At 34.2% G+C, this 18,781-nt stretch overlaps 3 protein-coding genes across 5 annotated transcripts; 1 reads left to right on the forward strand and 2 right to left on the reverse strand.

The window, feature by feature from the left end:
- The first annotated feature begins 895 nt into the window (after positions 1–895).
- LOC123907476 (ABC transporter E family member 2-like) lies at positions 896–6,122 on the forward strand. Of its 3 annotated transcripts, none has more exons than XM_045957776.1 (12): positions 896–1,107; positions 1,235–1,320; positions 1,426–1,523; positions 2,088–2,205; positions 2,299–2,388; positions 2,638–2,942; positions 3,071–3,266; positions 3,581–3,766; positions 3,851–4,123; positions 4,954–5,199; positions 5,334–5,468; positions 5,554–6,122. In XM_045957776.1, the coding sequence occupies exons 1-11, from the start codon at positions 1,005–1,007 to the stop codon at positions 5,451–5,453; spliced, it is 1,821 nt and encodes a 606-aa protein (XP_045813732.1). In that variant the 5' UTR covers positions 896–1,004; the 3' UTR covers positions 5,454–5,468; positions 5,554–6,122. The 3 variants fall into 3 exon arrangements, with proteins under 3 accessions (XP_045813732.1, XP_045813730.1, XP_045813731.1); XM_045957775.1 differs by having other exon boundaries at positions 898–1,107; positions 5,334–5,472; XM_045957774.1 differs by having other exon boundaries at positions 897–1,107; positions 3,581–4,123; positions 5,334–5,472.
- Positions 6,123–6,791: 669 nt separating this feature from the next.
- LOC123907477 (pentatricopeptide repeat-containing protein At4g19220, mitochondrial) lies at positions 6,792–10,051 on the reverse strand. Its single transcript, XM_045957777.1, has one exon. The coding sequence runs from the start codon at positions 9,831–9,833 to the stop codon at positions 6,969–6,971; it is 2,865 nt and encodes a 954-aa protein (XP_045813733.1). The 5' UTR covers positions 9,834–10,051; the 3' UTR covers positions 6,792–6,968.
- A 480-nt stretch (positions 10,052–10,531) lies between these two features.
- On the reverse strand, positions 10,532–17,445 carry LOC123907478 (arabinosyltransferase XEG113-like). The gene is made up of 13 exons (XM_045957779.1): positions 17,040–17,445; positions 15,732–16,028; positions 15,087–15,292; positions 14,623–14,728; positions 14,213–14,469; positions 13,508–13,643; positions 13,101–13,195; positions 12,944–12,997; positions 12,625–12,738; positions 11,745–11,843; positions 11,521–11,640; positions 11,330–11,416; positions 10,532–11,210 (listed from the first exon to the last, which is right to left on the reverse strand). Exons 1-13 carry the CDS (start codon positions 17,188–17,190, stop codon positions 11,043–11,045), a joined length of 1,890 nt encoding a protein of 629 aa, XP_045813735.1. The 5' UTR covers positions 17,191–17,445; the 3' UTR covers positions 10,532–11,042.
- Positions 17,446–18,781: the final 1,336 nt, after the last annotated feature.

Consider the following 18,781-nt stretch of genomic DNA (forward strand, 5'->3'; position numbering starts at 1 on the left):
TTTCTCAAACGTTCCAAGCACACGCCTCTCTCTTATTCTGTGGAAAACAACACGCTAAATATCTCTAGAAAATTAGATTTTTTTTTTTTTTGACAAACTCTAGAAAATTAGATTTGTTTTATATATCTATATTTTTTAAATTGGAAATTTCTACGTGTAATTGCAAAGACTAATTTTTTATTTTTTTTCATTTCACTATACTTTATTAAAAAAATGTTTATATTAAAATAAATATTATTTTGATTTTCAATATAAAGAATAATTTATTTTTCTTCTAATTTTGCTCTCTAATTAGTGCTAACACTAATACACCCTTCTAAAAAAATAAATTATATTCTACTTTAGATTCAATATATGATAAATATGATATGACACACATCAATAATTAATAATTAATAAAGTTCGTTTAATAAAAATTATTATGTCTTTTTAAGTTTAACTATTCTATTGTACATTTTTTTTTTTGCATTGATACATTTTTTAATTAATATGTTACAACTTTTTTTTTAATTAATACGTTACAATCACAAACGATATTTATTTTAAGGATTTAATTGATGAGTTTAATTGTTGTGCACCGTCGGTGTAAAAGTTTTTTACACATACATCCAATGACGCGTTGCCACATCACTTAATGAATGTGACACGTCATGTGTTTTTAATTACCATACATGATGTGTCGTTATATTATTGGACGAATGTGCAAAATAACTTTACACTGACGGTGCATATAAATTAAATTCATTTCATAAATATAGCTTAAATGATAACTACCCGTATATTATTGGAGCGACCGAAATTAACCCGAGATTACACTAATATATATATATATATATATATATATATATATATATATATATATATATATATATATATATATATATATATATATATATATATCGGATTCTTAACTTGTGCAACCCAAGTCGAAAAACCCTTTGACAGTCGTTTACTCTCACAGGCGCAGCACACACGAAAGGAAACTCCATCCGCTTTGAGTCGACATGGCAGATCGATTGACTCGTATTGCTATTGTTAGCAACGATAGATGCAAACCCAAAAAGTGTCGTCAAGAGTGTAAGAAGAGTTGTCCTGTAGTCAGAACCGGTAAATAAATATCTCACCCAAAACCAAACTTTTCATTATTCATTTATTTATTTTAATATTTTATTTGTAATTTCTTTGTTGCTGTTCAATTTTGTTTTAATTTTGTTTAATCAATTGATTATTATAGGTAAATTATGTATTGAGGTTACTTCTGCTTCAAAAATTGCTTACATATCTGAGGAATTGTGTATTGGATGCGGTATTTGTGTTAAGGTATTCAATTTTGCGATATATATGATGTATTTTTATTTTTATTTTTGTTTATAGTTTATGAGTGTGATGATGAGGTTGTTAATGTTATTTTGTCTATTGGTGTAGAAATGTCCTTTTGAAGCTATCCAGATTATCAACTTGCCAAAGGATTTGGACAAAGATACAACTCATAGATATGGTCCTAATACTTTTAAGCTACACAGGTGCGTCGTTTTTAGCCGTTTTCGATAAAACTCCGTGTTAATATGCCTTTTTATTGTATATAGGTACTTTTTGGTTAAGCAACTTATTTGCTGCTTATAGAATAACTGCATAAGCGCTTATATGTATAAGATGTTTTTGGGCCGGTTTGGATTGCCTTTTTTTTGAGCTTATGCGAAACTGCTTATGCAAATAAATAACCTTTTATGCATTATTACAAGCTTTTTAAGGTAGTTTATGAGAAAGTAGGTTATAAAGATGCAATTTTTGTCGGTGAAAACTTATGAATTAACATAAAACTTTATTTATTTGCATAAGCTCAAAAATAAGCCAAATCCAAACGGACCCTTTGTAGCAAAAGATAAAATATTTAAATTGTATAAGTTATAAGTTGTTTTTCTTAGCTATTTTGGAGAACTTATGAAAGTAAGATGAAAACGACTTATACATATGTCATAAGTTGTTTTCGTAAGTTCTCCTAAACAGTCTGACAAAACATATACTGGTGGATAAGCTCGAATAAGTCAATCCAAACTAGCCCTTAATGAATTGAATTGTAATTGCAGGTTGCCGGTTCCGAGGCCGGGGCAAGTGCTTGGTTTGGTTGGGACTAATGGAATTGGGAAGTCCACTGCACTTAAAGTTTTGGCTGGAAAATTGAAGCCGAATTTGGGTCGTTTCACCGTAAGAAGCAAAAATTAGAACTTTTTATTAATTGTTGATTCATATGTTTGCGATTTTATTGCATTCATTTTTAACTTTGCGTTTCTTTTGCAGCAACCCCCTGATTGGCAGGAAATTTTGACCCATTTTCGAGGATCTGAATTGCAGAATTACTTCACTCGCATTCTAGAGGATGATTTGAAGGTAAATGTATTTGTCCTTATAGCAATCACTAGAGAATTCTTTGTCCTCTATTTTTGAAAAACATTTTTATCTTTACTTGATAGCCTAACATTATTCGTGCTTAAAATATTCTGAATGTTCATTCATTTGAATTTAAATTGAGCTGTTTTTAAAATTTGTATTGATATATGATAAGATAATGTGTCACTTAAAGATGGTTTTCCTTTCCGGCTTCTAATCGTGCTTATTTCAATATACGTTATAATCCAGGCTATCATCAAGCCTCAGTATGTTGATCACATTCCAAAAGCAGTGGAAGGGAATGTGGGGCAGGTGCTAGACCAAAAAAATGAAAGAGATATGAAGGAAACACTTTGTGCTGATCTTGAGCTTAATCAAGTTATAGATCGTAATGTTGGTGATCTTTCAGGAGGTGAGCTCCAAAGGTTTGCCATTGCAGTTGTTGCAATCCAAAATGCTGAGATATACATGTTTGACGAACCTTCTAGTTATCTTGATGTGAAGCAGAGGCTTAAAGCTGCCCGAGTTGTTAGGTCTTTGCTCAGGCCTAATAGGTTTGTTTCCTTTTATCTCGGTAGCTTCTGCTTTAAATATTGTTGATATCACTATGTGCATTCTCCTTGATTTTTTGGTCAAGATAAATCTAATTTTATTTACAATTTCCCCCCTTTTTTTTTTCCAGCTATGTAATTGTTGTCGAGCACGATCTTAGTGTCTTGGACTACTTATCAGACTTTATTTGCTGTTTGTACGGTAAACCTGGTGCATACGGAGTCGTAACACTTCCTTTCTCAGTCAGAGAAGGAATTAATATCTTCTTGTCCGGCTTTGTTCCAACAGAAAATCTTAGGTTTCGGGAGGAATCTCTTACCTTCAAGGTATATATCATCTATCTCCTACTTCCCATTTATGGAATATAAGGTTAATTTGGGTGATGTAAATGAAGATTTCAGCACCAAGATTGATTTAGTGGTGTTTGTTTAATCATACCAAAAGTAGAACTGAATAAAGAATAGCAATTATTTGGTTTCATATTCAGCAAAATTTCCTTATACAAATCAACACATCCCAATTTTTTCCTTTTGTGTTGCATCATTTATATTAGGTTTAATTATGTTGTAAATTTCAGCTCTCTATGTTAAATAAAACAAATAGATTTATCGAATCAACCTTGCTATAATGTTGTGTCTAGGTTGCAGAAACTCCACAGGAAAGTGCTGAGGAAACTGACACTTATGCTCGATACAAATACCCAACCATGACCAAAACTCAAGGTAATTTCAGGCTTCGTGCAGTTGAAGGAGAGTTTACAGATTCACAGATTATTGTGATGCTGGGTGAGAATGGGACAGGAAAAACAACATTCATTCGCATGCTGGTATATCTTTTAGTCTTATATATTTCTTTATCAAACTGCATAATTCATCACATATATCTATTCACCATCTCCTTTTTTATTCAGGCTGGTTTATTGAAACCTGACGCTATAGAAGGTGGATCTGATGTGGAGATGCCCGAGTTCAACGTCTCATACAAACCTCAGAAAATTAGTCCAAAGTCCCGATTATCTGTTAGACAATTGCTGCATCAAAAAATTCGCGATGCATACACTCATCCCCAGTTTAATTCAGATGTGATGAAGCCACTACTTATTGAACAGTTGATGGACCAAGAAGTTATGAATCTTTCCGGCGGAGAGCTGCAAAGAGTTGCCTTATGCCTTTGTCTTGGAAAGGTATTTTATGTTTCATCTTTGAGAACTGCTCCATGATTGCTTGTGCACCTTAATTCTGGTGTCTCTGTCTTTTCTTTCCCTTTTACATTCTTTTGAACACATTCATAGTTTCCTATATGTCAGCAGAATTTGGCTCTTTCTGAATAAGTAATTTACTTTAGAGTGATGACAAAAATCAATGGATTATATCTTACATCTTATGAAATCTATGATTTGCTGTGAATGCTCTCATCAACTGTTGTTTATTTCTTCTATGGTTGAGAATTGAGATGTTGTACTTCCCCGCTTTAGAGAAGCCAAATGTATGTTGATATCAGCTGGTTTTCTTTCCAATATGTAACGAAAACGAGTTAAATGCTAATCCCGAGTTAATATTTTTTTTTTGGAAACTTGGATTTGCTGTGATTGTTCTATTTCTATCTCTTAAATTTATACATTTTATTTCAAACAAAATATTAATTGAATTCATGATCCAATACTGTTCTACTATTGCTGCCTGCTGACATCACGAAAACGAGTTAAATGCTAATCCCGAGTTAATATTTTTTTTTTGGAAACTTGGATTTGCTGTGATTGTTCTATTTCTATCTCTTAAATTTATACATTTTATTTCAAACAAAATATTAATTGAATTCATGATCCAATACTGTTCTACTATTGCTGCCTGCTGACATCTATTTGTGTCACGCCGGGGCAAGATTTTTGGAACTATGTCACTTAGCTTTGTTGTGTGTGTTTGTTTTTGCTACTTTAGATGTACACTCCTATTCATTTCAAACTAAATAGCATTTATAGTTTTCTAATCAGTTGCTATCGTCCTATTACAACAGCCTGCAGACATCTATCTGATAGATGAGCCAAGTGCATATCTTGATTCCGAACAGCGTATTGTTGCTGCAAAAGTCATCAAGAGGTTTATTCTTCATGCAAAGAAAACAGCCTTTATCGTTGAGCACGATTTCATCATGGCAACTTATCTTGCCGACAGAGTTATTGTGTATGAGGGTCAGCCTTCAATTGATTGTACTGCAAATTGTCCACAATCATTGCTGACTGGGATGAACCTTTTCTTATCCGTAAGTGTCACTGTTTTTTAACGGTTCCATTAAAAAATTTCAAGTATCCTGCATGCATGTTTAAATTTAAAAATATGTTGTGCTCTCTGGTGGTTCTTTTTTGTATGATACATCTAACTTAGTCACTGTTGCAGCATCTTGATATCACATTTAGAAGAGACCCAACTAATTTCCGCCCAAGGATCAACAAACTTGAATCAACCAAGGACAGAGAGCAAAAGAATGCGGGATCTTATTATTACCTCGATGACTGAGTTAATACTCAAAAGGCAGGTTTGTTTGTTTTTGCTATTGTTCTTGTAACACCCACCTTTCATGGCAACTGAAAACCGACTCCATTTTCTGTTGTTGCAGTCTGCTCTTTTGCCAATGCAACATTGCATCAAATTGAGCTTTTTCTCGAATCCCAGCTCTAATTCATTTGATGCATTGCCAAGAAAGTTTGTCCTTTTCCTGTTGAAAGGCATCTTTCTCAATGGATAGAAGAGTCTGCATTCAGGCCATATGTTGGTTGGTGCATTCATATATGTTTCAGTAATACTTAGGACCTGTTTGGACTAACTTATTTGAGCTTATCTACCGGCACAGACACTTGTGACAATGTTTGGGAGAACTTATGAAAACAGCTTATGACATGTATGTCATAAGCCTTTTTCAACTTATTTCAATAAGCTCTTCAAGATAGCTTATGAAAACAGCTTATAGATTATACGAAGACCATTGTTTGACTTTATTTTATCTTGTGTTATAGAAATAGCTTATTCATAAATGTTTATCATATAAACACTTATGCTATAAGTTGCGAAATAGGCTGTTTAGTCAAACACGGCTTTAGTACATGTACATTTGCTCATGACCAGTTTTGGTATGACTATGGTGAGTGAATCTTATTATTTCTTGAGTTTATATCGGTCACATTTTCATATTTGATGTTTTTTTTATGGGTATTTCATATTTGATGTTTGTTGAGAGTTCATGATGCCACATATTAAGTTTATCGCCATCTTGGCTCTCATAATTTACTGGTTGAATATGTAACAAAGCATATGATTTTGTCACTGAAAAAAAAAAAAAAACGTATATTAAGTCCCGGTGAAAGTGAAAAATACTAACAACTAATTATGTTAAAAAAAAAGTGAGAATTTCTGAAATGAAAATAAAACAAAAAAACTTGATAATGGGGAAACAAATTTCTTGTTACAACATCAACCGTTTGATTTCAATCAATGGTTAGGATTTTTTAGTGCATGTGTAATATAAACTATCCGATGTAAAATTAATAACTGAGATTGATTACAGCGTGTAATTGTGTGTTTTTGTTACTATAGCAAATCCATATCCTTTATTTGGTATGAATTGAAGAGTACTAGTTTTCTTGATTAAGATGACAACTAATCTTTGCCTGTAAATTTGGCCGGCCATCTTTAGTGGGAGCTTCCTCTCAATCACATTTTTTTATCCACAAAACTCAAACCCGACATCTTACTTAGGGGTCTGAGTTCAGCTCTAGTCGAACTAACGTAATGTTGGTAAAATCTATTCAATGTATCATTATAGTTAGTTATTTTACACTCTTTTAAAAAAGAATTTCATGGCAAACTCAATTTGCTTTAATCGGTAAATACTACCTTATATGTGTTTTTCTTGAATTGGTCAGTCCCTTTTTTATAGGATTACCTTCAAATTTGTCAACTGTAATAATTATTTCTTTAACAAATGATTCATAATTACTTTACATGGCCTTGAAATGAACATTGTAGCCTTCCCTCTTATCCCAAACCAACATCAATTAGACTATAAGCTGTACATTTTCTCAATCCTTGGTCATGGACAGATTGTCTCAACTCAGTAGCATCTTTCCAGCTTCCTGCAGCAACATACATATTTGACAATGATATATAATATCCAACATTTTGAGGTTCCATTTCAAATAGTTTTTCAGCAACCTTTTTTCCCAACTTAATTTCTCCATGATAGTTGCATACACTCAAAAGCATTCCCCATACACCTGAACTTGCATTGGATTGCAACCCTTTTGTAAACTCATAAGCTTCGTCAATTCTACCTGATCTTCCTAACATGTCAACCACATAAACTTGATGCTCAGCCTCAGGTTTTATGCTATATTTCTCCAACATACATTCATAGTACTGAAGTCCTTGGTTCACAAGTCCTGAATGGGTGCATGCAGATAAAAGGCTAACAAATGTGCTTTTGGTTGCTTTTGTTCCTGACTCGCACATCTCACGGAACAGTTTGATTGCTTTTTCACCATTTCCATGATTACCATATGCAGCAATCATTGAATTCCAAGCAGATTCCGACTTCTGTGAATGTCTGAATACTTTGAGAGCATTGTCCAGTCTGCCGCAGTTGCTGTACAAGTCTACAAGAGCTGCTGATATGAAAGAATTTTGTTGATATCCATTCCTGAACATGTAACCATGAACTTGTTTTCCGTGTCTTAGAACACCGATTTGAGTGCATGCGGAGAGAACACTAACAATGGTGAACTCATTCGGTTTAAACTGAAGACGGCGGAATAGATCCAATGCTTCTCTACTCTCCTTGTTATGTGATAAAGCTGAGATCATGCAGTTCCATGTGCATAGATTGGAACTGGAATGTAATTTGAACACTTTTCTAGCACTGTTGATGTCCCTGCATCTGTCATACATGGTAATTAACGAGTTCTGAACACGTGTATCCGATCCTAAAGGAGATTTAAGTGCAATGCTGTGAAGAGACTTTCCTTGGTTGAGTAGTTCCATGTTTGCAATGGCTGATAAAACATTTACAAGGGTTATGGAGTCATAGTTGAAGGAAGGTCCTTGCCTCATTAACCTGAAAGTCTCTAAAGCCTCTTGAAAATGTTCACCTCTTACACAACCTATAATTATAGTGTTCCATGAAGCAATATCTGCTATAGAAGAATTCTCCAGCAAAATTGAGAAACCAGAAGTTAGGTCTCCACAATTGATATACATTTGCATGAGACAATTTACTAAGAGAATGTGGTTCAAAAAACCAGATTTTAATTGCCAGCTGTGAACCGATTTTCCAAAGTTGAGACGATTAGGAGAGTTGCAGGAAGATAGAATGGCGAAAACAGTTGATGAGCTGCAATTTGGACCGTAACATAGCAGTTCTTTGTACAAATTTTGAGCCTTTTCAGAATATTTGTTCAAGGAATAGCCAGATATCATTGCATTCCATGAGATCAAGTCTCTCTCTTTTGTAGAATTGAACAAAAGCTCAGCTTTCTCGACAAGGTTGCACTTCGAATACATGTCTATAAGGCCATTCAGCAAAGGAAGATGATCAGATAACATCTGTTTTCTAATTGCATATCCATGGATAGTTCTTCCTTCTCTGGAGAGCATTAGGTCTGCACAAAGTGGAAGTATGGTAGTTAATGTTACTATATCAGGTTGGAAAGATCCTGTAGTTTGCATTTCAACCATAAGATCAAACACTTCATGAATATTTTCATTTGAAGCATATCCTTCCATCATTGCATTCCAAGAAATAATATCTTTGTATGCTATTTCTCTGAATACAGTCACAGCAGCCTCAACGGCTGCACATTGTGAATATAACGAAATGAGAGAGTTTGCAACCGAAACATGAGAGCTATCCTTGTACCCTAGCTTGATTCCTTGACCATGAATGCATTCTCCAAAAGCCAATTCTCCCAAACTCGTACACGCTGAAATAGCACAAGAAAGGCTGACATGGTCTGCTGTTTCTTCCGAAAAATTCATCCTTCCGAAGTAATATAACGATTTCTCTGAATCGCCGTTGTAAAGACATCCTCTCATTATCGAGTTCCACGAGACAACATCTTTATATTCCATCTCTTCAAATAGACACTCAGAATCAAAAGAGTTTAGGTCACCACACTTCGCATACATGTTAATAAGAGCATTACATAAACTAATATCCACAAGCATCCCAGATTTTATACCTACACAATGAATTACCCTTCCTTGAACAAAGTTTTTCATGTGCGACAAAGTTGATACCATAAGCAATAGAGTGGTGGAATCAAACCTAGTTTGGTCCTTGATCATTTTCTGAAAGAACTCCACTGCTGTCCTATAGCAATTGTTTTCAAGAGATGCAGAAATAACAGCATTCCAAACAATCGCATCTTTAATGTGTATGTCTTCAAATAAAACCCTAGATGAGGTAAAGCCTCCAGCTTTGGAATAGAGAGTGAGTAGAGATGTCGAAGTAGGAAGGTAAGCTAGAGCACCTATCTTCAAGGCAGCACAATGGACAACAGTGGCAGTCACAATGTTAGGTTTTTTCAGGGACAATTTGATGCAATCAACCACAAGCTCAAAATGAACGTCTCTTACATGAAAATCCCTTTGTGGCATTTTATCGAACAGATGAATGGCGATGCAAAAACGGCGACAATAACATGACAACAAGGAAGGATGACGTGGGAAAAAAGGAACATTTTTCCTCGGAACAATGCTGAATTTCATATTTTTGTGGTTTTGTGAAGAAAATGAATAGAACGAAGATGAACTTCTAGGTCGAAATTGAAGCAAGACTAAATTTTGAAAGGTCCATCTTGTTATGTGGTGCTTTAGCTGCAATTGGGAAACTACCCATGTTTGCATTTTCACTTCATTTTTTTGTTGTAGCTATGAAAGTTCTTGTCTTGCACTCAATAACGTGATTATGAGAATACTATGATGATGTTTTCTCGGTCTTGTCATAACATAGCAATAGGATGAAATGAAACTAGTTCAATTGACAAAGGTTGTTCTTAATGTTCGACATGTATAAGCAAATTGTGCACAAAAAGTTGAAGTAATCATTTAATTTGATTTGATTTTTTTTTTGGTAAACCTATATTAAAAAATTGATAACATAAAAAAAGTTTAGGTGAGTTAGACTCCATAGGCTCATCAGATCAGAGTAGGCCTCAAGGCTCAACGGACGCTTACGAAGACACTTAGAATTTAGAAAGATTTTCCACTGAACAAGTCCTCGTGTTAGCAGTGGGAGTTGAAGCCATGCTCTTGCAAGATGAGTCGACTTCTTACCAACTAAGTCAACCTTAATTTAACCAAGTCATTGGGTTCAAGTGGTTAATGAGCTTCACCAAAAAAGACGGATTTCGAGAGAATCCGGGTTCGATTCCTGGGTGGAACAATTTCTTGGCCAGACTTTACTTATCTTGCGGCCGAACTCTGGACTACTAGGACCCCTTTCCCCTAGGAACCAGGGTTAACCCAAAAAAAAAGTCAACCTTAATTTGTTTTCTACAGTCAAATTACTCACTCATTGCATTCTTGGAACAACAAAAATCATATAACCAAAAGGAGAAAAATAAAATGAATTTCTCTGTTTGAAATAAAAGAGAAGAGTGATACATTTGGATTTCTCATGTGATTTTAATTACAAGCAAAACTCAATATCAAGTAAGACAACATCCGAAAACTGCAACCTCATCTGAGATATTGTTGACTTCCATTTCTCTAATTTGCAAAGTTGGAAGCTTTGGTGCAAAGCATTCTCTTACAATCACATTGTGTTCTCTCTCAAATATGTAACTAGCATCCTCAACATGAATTAAGACCGAATAAAGCATTGAAGCACTTATACAAATATGGACACCAGGGCGGACACGACATTGACAGCTGTAATAATTTGAGAAAATAGAATGGTTGAATGTAACCACATGTGTCGGTTACCGACGCGCCTTCAAATGAGAGGTATTCACAATGAGTTGGAAAACGAACCACCTTTGAATATTTTCTGTTTATGACTGTATCCCCATTGATCATTGCGATTTGATGACAAATGTAATTCTGAAGTTGACATCACCAAGGTGGATGATCATCTGCAGAAGTTTGAGGAGGGATTGGCTTCCATCCAGGTTTCTCGTCCCAGTACATATCATAATATATGTGACCCGGAGTGTGATCTGTCACGCAGCACCATATACCCGTGTAATGTTTAACTCGTTTTCTGAATCTATCTTCGCTTTCCTGATTAAAGTGAATAAATGCATCGCATCAGGACATGGAAAATGACCATGCAATTCTTCAAACTTTTGATGCAAACACAGAAAGCAGAACTTTAAACAAAACAATAAAAATGGCCTTGCCTTGTTTGTGAAACCGGTAAATGCACCTTGCATCGTTGAGAACTGGATGACTTTTACATCCTTGAACGACGAGAATACTCTCATGAACTGAAAATTTAAGTAGAAACAACCACAAGTTAAAAAACATGAAAATTATATAGAATCAAATCTTGAACTGAGACAACCATTAAGTGGATCGAAATTTAAAATACCGTTTCTTCATTGCTATGCTTTGGAAATCTAAGTACTCCCCCAGAAGTTACATTATTTGATGCATTACAATCTTGGGTTCCTTCTTTACAAAGGTGAACATCGAGCCACGACTTTTTCATCTGAATTCAAGAACACATGCATAACTTCAGCATAGTAAGATAAGAGTATAACAAGAAAGAAGAACTCATTGTTTTAAATTTTGATTAGATTGACATTTATTCACCTCTGAGGGTAGTGATGGATTATCAAGTATGGAGTACTCTCTAATATCGATTCTAGGACCAAATTCTTCCTCCGGAAGTTCTTTCAACATGACATTCACCTGCAATAGAGTACATTTTCATAGCAGTATAAGCAGTGTGTAAAAATTATGCTAAAACTCCCCTGAAATGGATCTTAGATACCTTGGTTAACCAAAAAAAATTTATACTAAAACTAATAATCGCGCGAAAGAAATAGTGTGTAAAAGAACTCTCTTCCATGCTGATTCAGGCTTCATATCTCCTGTTCTCTTCCAAATTATTAGGGCATCGATCAAGTCTATAGAGTGGATGGATTCAACCACAACTACTCCCATCTAAGATCATTCAATTAGATTTAGTATAAATGACAGTAACTGACTGACCAAGGAGGCGTTTGGGTAAACAGTATAATTTATTGCTTATTCAATAAGTTCAACGCTTTGTGCCATAGATGGCTAAATTCAATAGACTATTCACATTTAGATATGTACGTTAAAAAGCTGTTCGCATTCTCAATATTTGTTTTTCCCAGGGGTGGATAAAAATTAAGAATTGACGTGGTAAGCACCTCATTAGCTGTTACATAAGCTATCTTGTGAGCTTATTAAAATAAGCTGAAAATGGCTTATCAACATGTGTGATAGCTATTTTTTTTAAGCTCAACATTTTTCAGTTTTTCAGTTAACGCTAGTACCCATCACCAACACAATAATCCTTTATAAAATATGTAGTTTGAAAGAACTATAGAGAGGACTAAGTATTATACTCAAAATTCCTAAGACAGTTATTATGCAAGCCAATGATCCAAAATATAAATGAATAACAATAAGGAACCACTTAATCAAACTATAAGAGAAATACCTCAAATACATGATCCAAAGGACAGAGAAAAGGTTGTCTAGTCATAGACCCCTCCAAAACACCAGGATGTGGAAACCATAGCCTATCAATCCTGCACCATAGTGGAGGCATGACCTAAATATATTCATAAAGAACTCTGTTTGAGTTTAATATATATTTGAAAATGCATTAGAAAAAAGGAAACTCAAATTATCAATTAATTGTAACTTTGTAAGCACTAATTATGAGTCATGACTCTTAACAGTGTTGATGATGAGACATTAACTACCCAAAATTATAAAATTATAAGAATTTATGATCCCGGAAAAATAGTCCTCACCAGTGTTCTGTTCAGAAGGGAAGCAATTGCAAGCGCCGTCCTAATCTGTTTCATCTGGACAAATCCATTTTCATCATAAATTATGAGATGTAATGTAATGCCATAATTTCCATTACACAATACAGAAGTGAAAAGGATCAAGTCAAGACATGCATACTTGGTAATTAATGAGCTTAAAATGTGATCCAATCGTATGCTTCCCAATGAGTAACAAGCTTTTTGGAATAGATGGCTTAAATGACAAGAAACCCCCTGGAAAAGTTCCTCTAAAAGTTTGTTAGGCCGCGGTATTTTAATGAAAAGGAGTCAATGCATCAACTCAAACACAAACAGATACTGCAACAAATTTGTAGACACTATGTGTAAACTTTTAGTTTTCAGTATCACAGTAAAGATGATGACGTGAAACTGAATGGCGTATACAATAGAAATTTTTCAACGAATGATATAAAAGAAAAATTAACATATAAAGACAAATAATGAACTAGCATATTCACACATGCATCAGAAAGTAAAATGAAGTGATATGCTCACTGAAATTGAGGGAGAAAAAAAATATATTACCAGGAGGATTATAGTATTCAGGTGGGTCATGGAAAAGCATGGCTTCTCGTAGTCGGTGGCGCTTTCCTTCCGTGCCTGCATATTGAAATGTTGTGTGCACTGCATATGGCTCCAACCTGAGTTGCTGATACATACCCTACAATCATAATATGAAAGGATATTCTTAGGAAAAACTTGCACGCAATTTGTTTCTCTACAACATAGTGTCCAAGCAAAATTCTGATAAGTATCCAAGCATTTAGAGAACCCTCCTTTAAATATTAACTATCAAGGAGGAAGAGTGAAACAACTACAATACTCCACCGAGCATAACATACTACTCAATGTGGGGCCTAGGCACCCTATGATGCCAAAGTCCCTACCACAGCACCTCCTTCTAGAGCCAACGTCACGACAGCTGCAGTCTAAGACGCTTCAGCCCCTTCATAGGTAGCACTTTCTGAGCCACCGACATGTGACAACTATGTTCCGATACCCATTGATAAGTATCCAGGCACTTGGGTCTCCCCTTAGCTATCGGGTGAAGAACCACGCTACTCAAATACTCCACCAAATATCCCCTACTACTTAATGTGGGACTCGGGCACCCAATAACACCTAAGTCCCTATCAAATTCCTTCAGACACTTCATTGTGTAAGAGAAATCAAAATGTAGGGAATATGTAAAATCAGAAAAAGTAGTTCAAATTGTTAACTAAGTCCAACCTGGACAAAATATGTATGACCACTGCAGAAGATACTAGAAGGCAAAATTCCGAGCTTTAGAGTTCCATCATAAGCATAAACAAGTCCACTGTCCTCGTCGACAGACGGTCCTAACTCTCTGTGGACAATATCGTTGAACCCGTTCTGATCCCATATATTATCATCAGCCAGAAGCAGTTCCTTCCATTCTTTTGCCAATTTTTTCGCAGACTCTGTAGGTCGCCAATGGAAAATTCCTATGTTGTAGGCCGCACCAACTATTCAACGGGACAAACACAATCATCAATATATTAAACAGTCTCTTAAAGCTCAAACAAGTGCATTAAAATAAAGGATTAACAGAAGCAATAAATGAATAAGAGCATTGATTTGATCACTGGATGTTAAATCTGCTTTTATATAATATTGACCTTCTTTCCAAACCTCCAGACTATCATCAACAACGGTCGGTATAACTTGATCACTGGATGTTAAAACATCTGCTCCGGGATATCGAGCAAGATATGGAAGTGGATTCTGCTCCATAATCACATAATTGAATATTTAGGAATAAAATATATCTTAGAAGAACAAACACATCTTAGGCTTGGAGACATCCTATAAATGAGAATAAAAGATGACTATGCACATTAAATATATTTTAAAAAATAACAGGTTTAATTGCACTTTTGGTCCTTTTAGTTTGGGACCATACCAACGTAGAAGAAAGATACGCAAAACTTTTGACAGTGTTATTGCATACATGGTAGAAGAAAGGAAACATCATAGTCAATTCACATTTTTCTTTCTGAATTTGGATCAATCATAAAAAAACTAAACAAATATATGAATCATCATTGTAATCAAATGTATATTAAGGAGTGGAGAAAAGCACCTTCAGCCAAACCATGTCAGTATCACACATCAACAATTCGTAATCAAAAGGAAGTATGGAGTTTATCAAAATAACTTTTTCTCTCCCCATCTTATGAAATGTTGGAGAACCCCAGCCAACATCTACAGTGCTCATATGGCTGTTCATGTCAAAAACTGGCACTCCTTTCCAATAAAGTGCCTCTAATAATTTAGTGTCCATTGCACCTATAAGGTAGAATTCAAACTCATATTAAGGTATTTTTGGATAAACAGCTTAATTAAGCGCTTATAGTATTAAGACTTGTCATATAAGCGCTTATGTATAAGCTATTTGTATAAGAAAAGATAAAATAAAGTCAAACTGTTTCCATATAAACTATAAACTATTTTCATAAGCTATCTTAGAGAGTTTAAGGAAATAGGTTGAAACAGCTTATAGACATGTGATAGGGTGTTTTCATAAACTCTCACAAACAGTTTCACAAGTGTTTATGCTAGTAGATAAGCTCGAATAAGTGAATCCAAGCATGCCTTCATAATGCATTTCATATAAGCTCAAATAAGTCTAATCAACTATACAAAATACCATTCAATATGCATATCTAGAAAGGGCCATTACAAAACAAAGTACTATGATAAAAGGCTTAAAAACAGCAATGCTCACCTACAAGATAATTGGAAAGTCCCAGATCATTCAATTGTTTAACCCAAGTCAGAATAAAGTCCATGAATGCATAGTTACCAAAGGTAACTATTATAATGTTATCTTTCACCCTTTGCTGAACCAGTTCTTTGGTCAGTCTGAAATCCTTCAAAGGTGGCATCTTTTTATTGCGAGGAGGAAGATTCAAAACAGGTTTTTTTGGCACATTTTGTGGCTCAGGGAAAGCAGAGGGCACAACGCGAATAGTTTCTGACTGAGAACTGTTAAGTGTTTGATCTGAAAGCCGAGAATCCTCATCTGAAAAGCATGGTCGGTCAAGGTTTGAATTCACATCCACAAATGAACAATTAGAGGACGTGAAAACCAAAATAAACAACTATCACTTGATGAATTGAAAAGAGTCAGACACAGGGAGTCGAAACAACAACCAAAGACTAATCGAAAGATGCTACTCCACTACTAGAGGAGGTGCAATACAATGATTAACAGGTACTGGTAGTAATGGAAAACTCCGTTACTATAGTTTTGGTGTATAAAAGCACATATTATTAGCACACATTTCCAAAAACTAATGACATAATTAGACCTTTATACACCAAAAACCATACTAATAAAGGGTTAATTGCTATGCACTGTAAAAAAAATTACACATGCATCCAATCACATTTCATCATTTATCATAACTCGAAAAGGGGACATCCATTGTCAGTGTAAGCTAATTTCACATTCACACTGACATCCAATGAGAATCCACCATTTTGCAGTTATTTCTAAATTAAAGTTACACAATGGACTTAGATGGCAATGTCAAGAGTTGTTATTGAATGTCGGTGTAAAACTAATTTACATCGACATCTTCATTAAACTAACCTTTGTTATACCAAAAATGCATACTAACAAAACTCTTCATTTCTAAGCCACTAGGTCTGGTCTAGTGGTGAGGGGTTTGGGTAGTGAGTTTAAAGTGGGGTGTATAGTGACAAAATACATGGTTGGTATTGAATGAGAGTGTAAAATTACTAAATTAGTTTACACCATCTATGCATATAGTACTATTTTCTCTTTCTTAAAAGAAACATAGAAAATCTCTACTCATTAACAACACATTAAAAACACAAATTTCAAGTTTCAACATTCATAACCAACTAAGTAAACCTAACAACAATACATATCAAATTCCAAAAAGGGTAATTCCACATTTATGACAAAACTAACAAGTAACAAAAAAAGAAACGATTTTGATTGCACCCATTTAATTATAATGCATGAAAGAGAGAATAAAAAGGGATAGAGGTAAAAGGGTGTTACTTGAAAGAGGAGAAAAAGAGGACAAAGCAGCAGAAGAAGAGTAGTGTATAGCAGAGAAGACATATAAGGTAGAAACAACGATGCCAACGATGACAACAGTGTAGATCGTGAGGAAGAGAGGCCTTGAATTTGCCACTTCCTCACACGCCATTTGAAAATTTTCTGATTTTGAATCAATTAGAAGAAACCACCATTTTCATCATCTTTCAACTGCACAATGAAGAAGAAGAAGAATTGTTGTTGTTATTATGGAAGGTCAACCACTGTATTGTTCCTTAATTGATTGGTCAGTGTGTAACATCAAACACAATTAATTAATTAATGAATATTATGAAAATGAAACTCAGGCTAAACTTTCTTAACAACAACTATAAAAGGATGTTAACATTGTTTTAAGGAGTGTGTCAATAAAAAAAAAAAAAAAACTTTAAGTTTAAGGCATATGTAAGAAATTTTGTCGATCTTTTTTTTTTTAAAATAAAAAATACATATTTTTGAATTTTTTAAAAAATAACCTTTTTTTTAATACAAATGTCGTCTTTTTTAATTTCTTAAACAATATTCTTAAAACACTCTTGTTAGCCTTTTCTGTTAACTAATGGTATGTTAGGTTAAAATATTCTATATTATAATGAAAAAGTAATTAATTTTTTTTTTGTCAGCTTGTCTGGTAGTTAGAAATTCACCTTTAAAGTAAATAAGTGAGGTTTTCAAAGTTCAAATCCCGACCTTTGCTTATAAAATACGATTTTCCTACCAACTGAACTAAACTTACGAACACAATAATTAATTACTCTTAGTAGTAATTTTTTTAAAGTTAATTGGTGATTTAAAATTTTTGTTTCATTGCTGTCAGATAATTAAAAATGTCCAACTTTAAACAAAAAGATAATCTTATAAAGCCACGTACGATAAATTCTAAACTATTATATAACATAACTGTGTAAAAAAACTTTTATATTCTCAGTACAAATTAAGGAAAGTTGTAATATTGATTACTTTGATTTGTGGTCAATCATATACCGATAAAAAAATAGAGCTAAATATATTTTTTATCCTTCTAAATATATTAACTTTTATTTTTAGTCATTTTAAATCAATATCAAATAAGCTATTATATAATCATAGAATGAAGATGATCATTAAGATATACTTGTCGTCGATTAATATTTAGAAGAAGAATAATGCTAGCAACACACTCTTTAACAAACACACTCTAACACACTCTTTTTTATTGGTTGAAATTTACATGGGTCCCATAAAAAAATGTGGACCCATATAACTTTTATGGGACCCATATAAATTTTAACCAATAGAAGAGAGTGCGTTAAAGTGTGTTTATTAAAAAGTGTGTTGCTAGCACTCCTCGAAGAAGAAATAAAACAGGGCAGTGGTGAGAATGACAAAAGAGTTAGGTGGAGGTAACAAGGACCATTTTACTCAATATATGAATATCAGGTCCAAAATCAGTTGGGCTAATGGGCATTTTGTTGAAAAAAATAAAACCCAAAATGTATCATTCAATTAATATTTGAGTTATTCTTTTCACGTCCCAACCATTTCTCACGCACTTGTTGAAATAATAAAATAGTCCTCGCTATCTAGGTAGCGAACTCAATTCGCATCATACCCTATGAATAAAAATATTATGAAAAAACACAATTTACTACTTAGAGTGCGAACCACACAGGGACGGAGGCACATACTAAGTTGTGTGGGCACGTGCCTTCACAAACTTTTTA

Source organism: Trifolium pratense, linkage group LG2 (assembly GCF_020283565.1).
Source record: "Trifolium pratense cultivar HEN17-A07 linkage group LG2, ARS_RC_1.1, whole genome shotgun sequence".
NCBI lineage: Eukaryota > Viridiplantae > Streptophyta > Magnoliopsida > Fabales > Fabaceae > Trifolium > Trifolium pratense.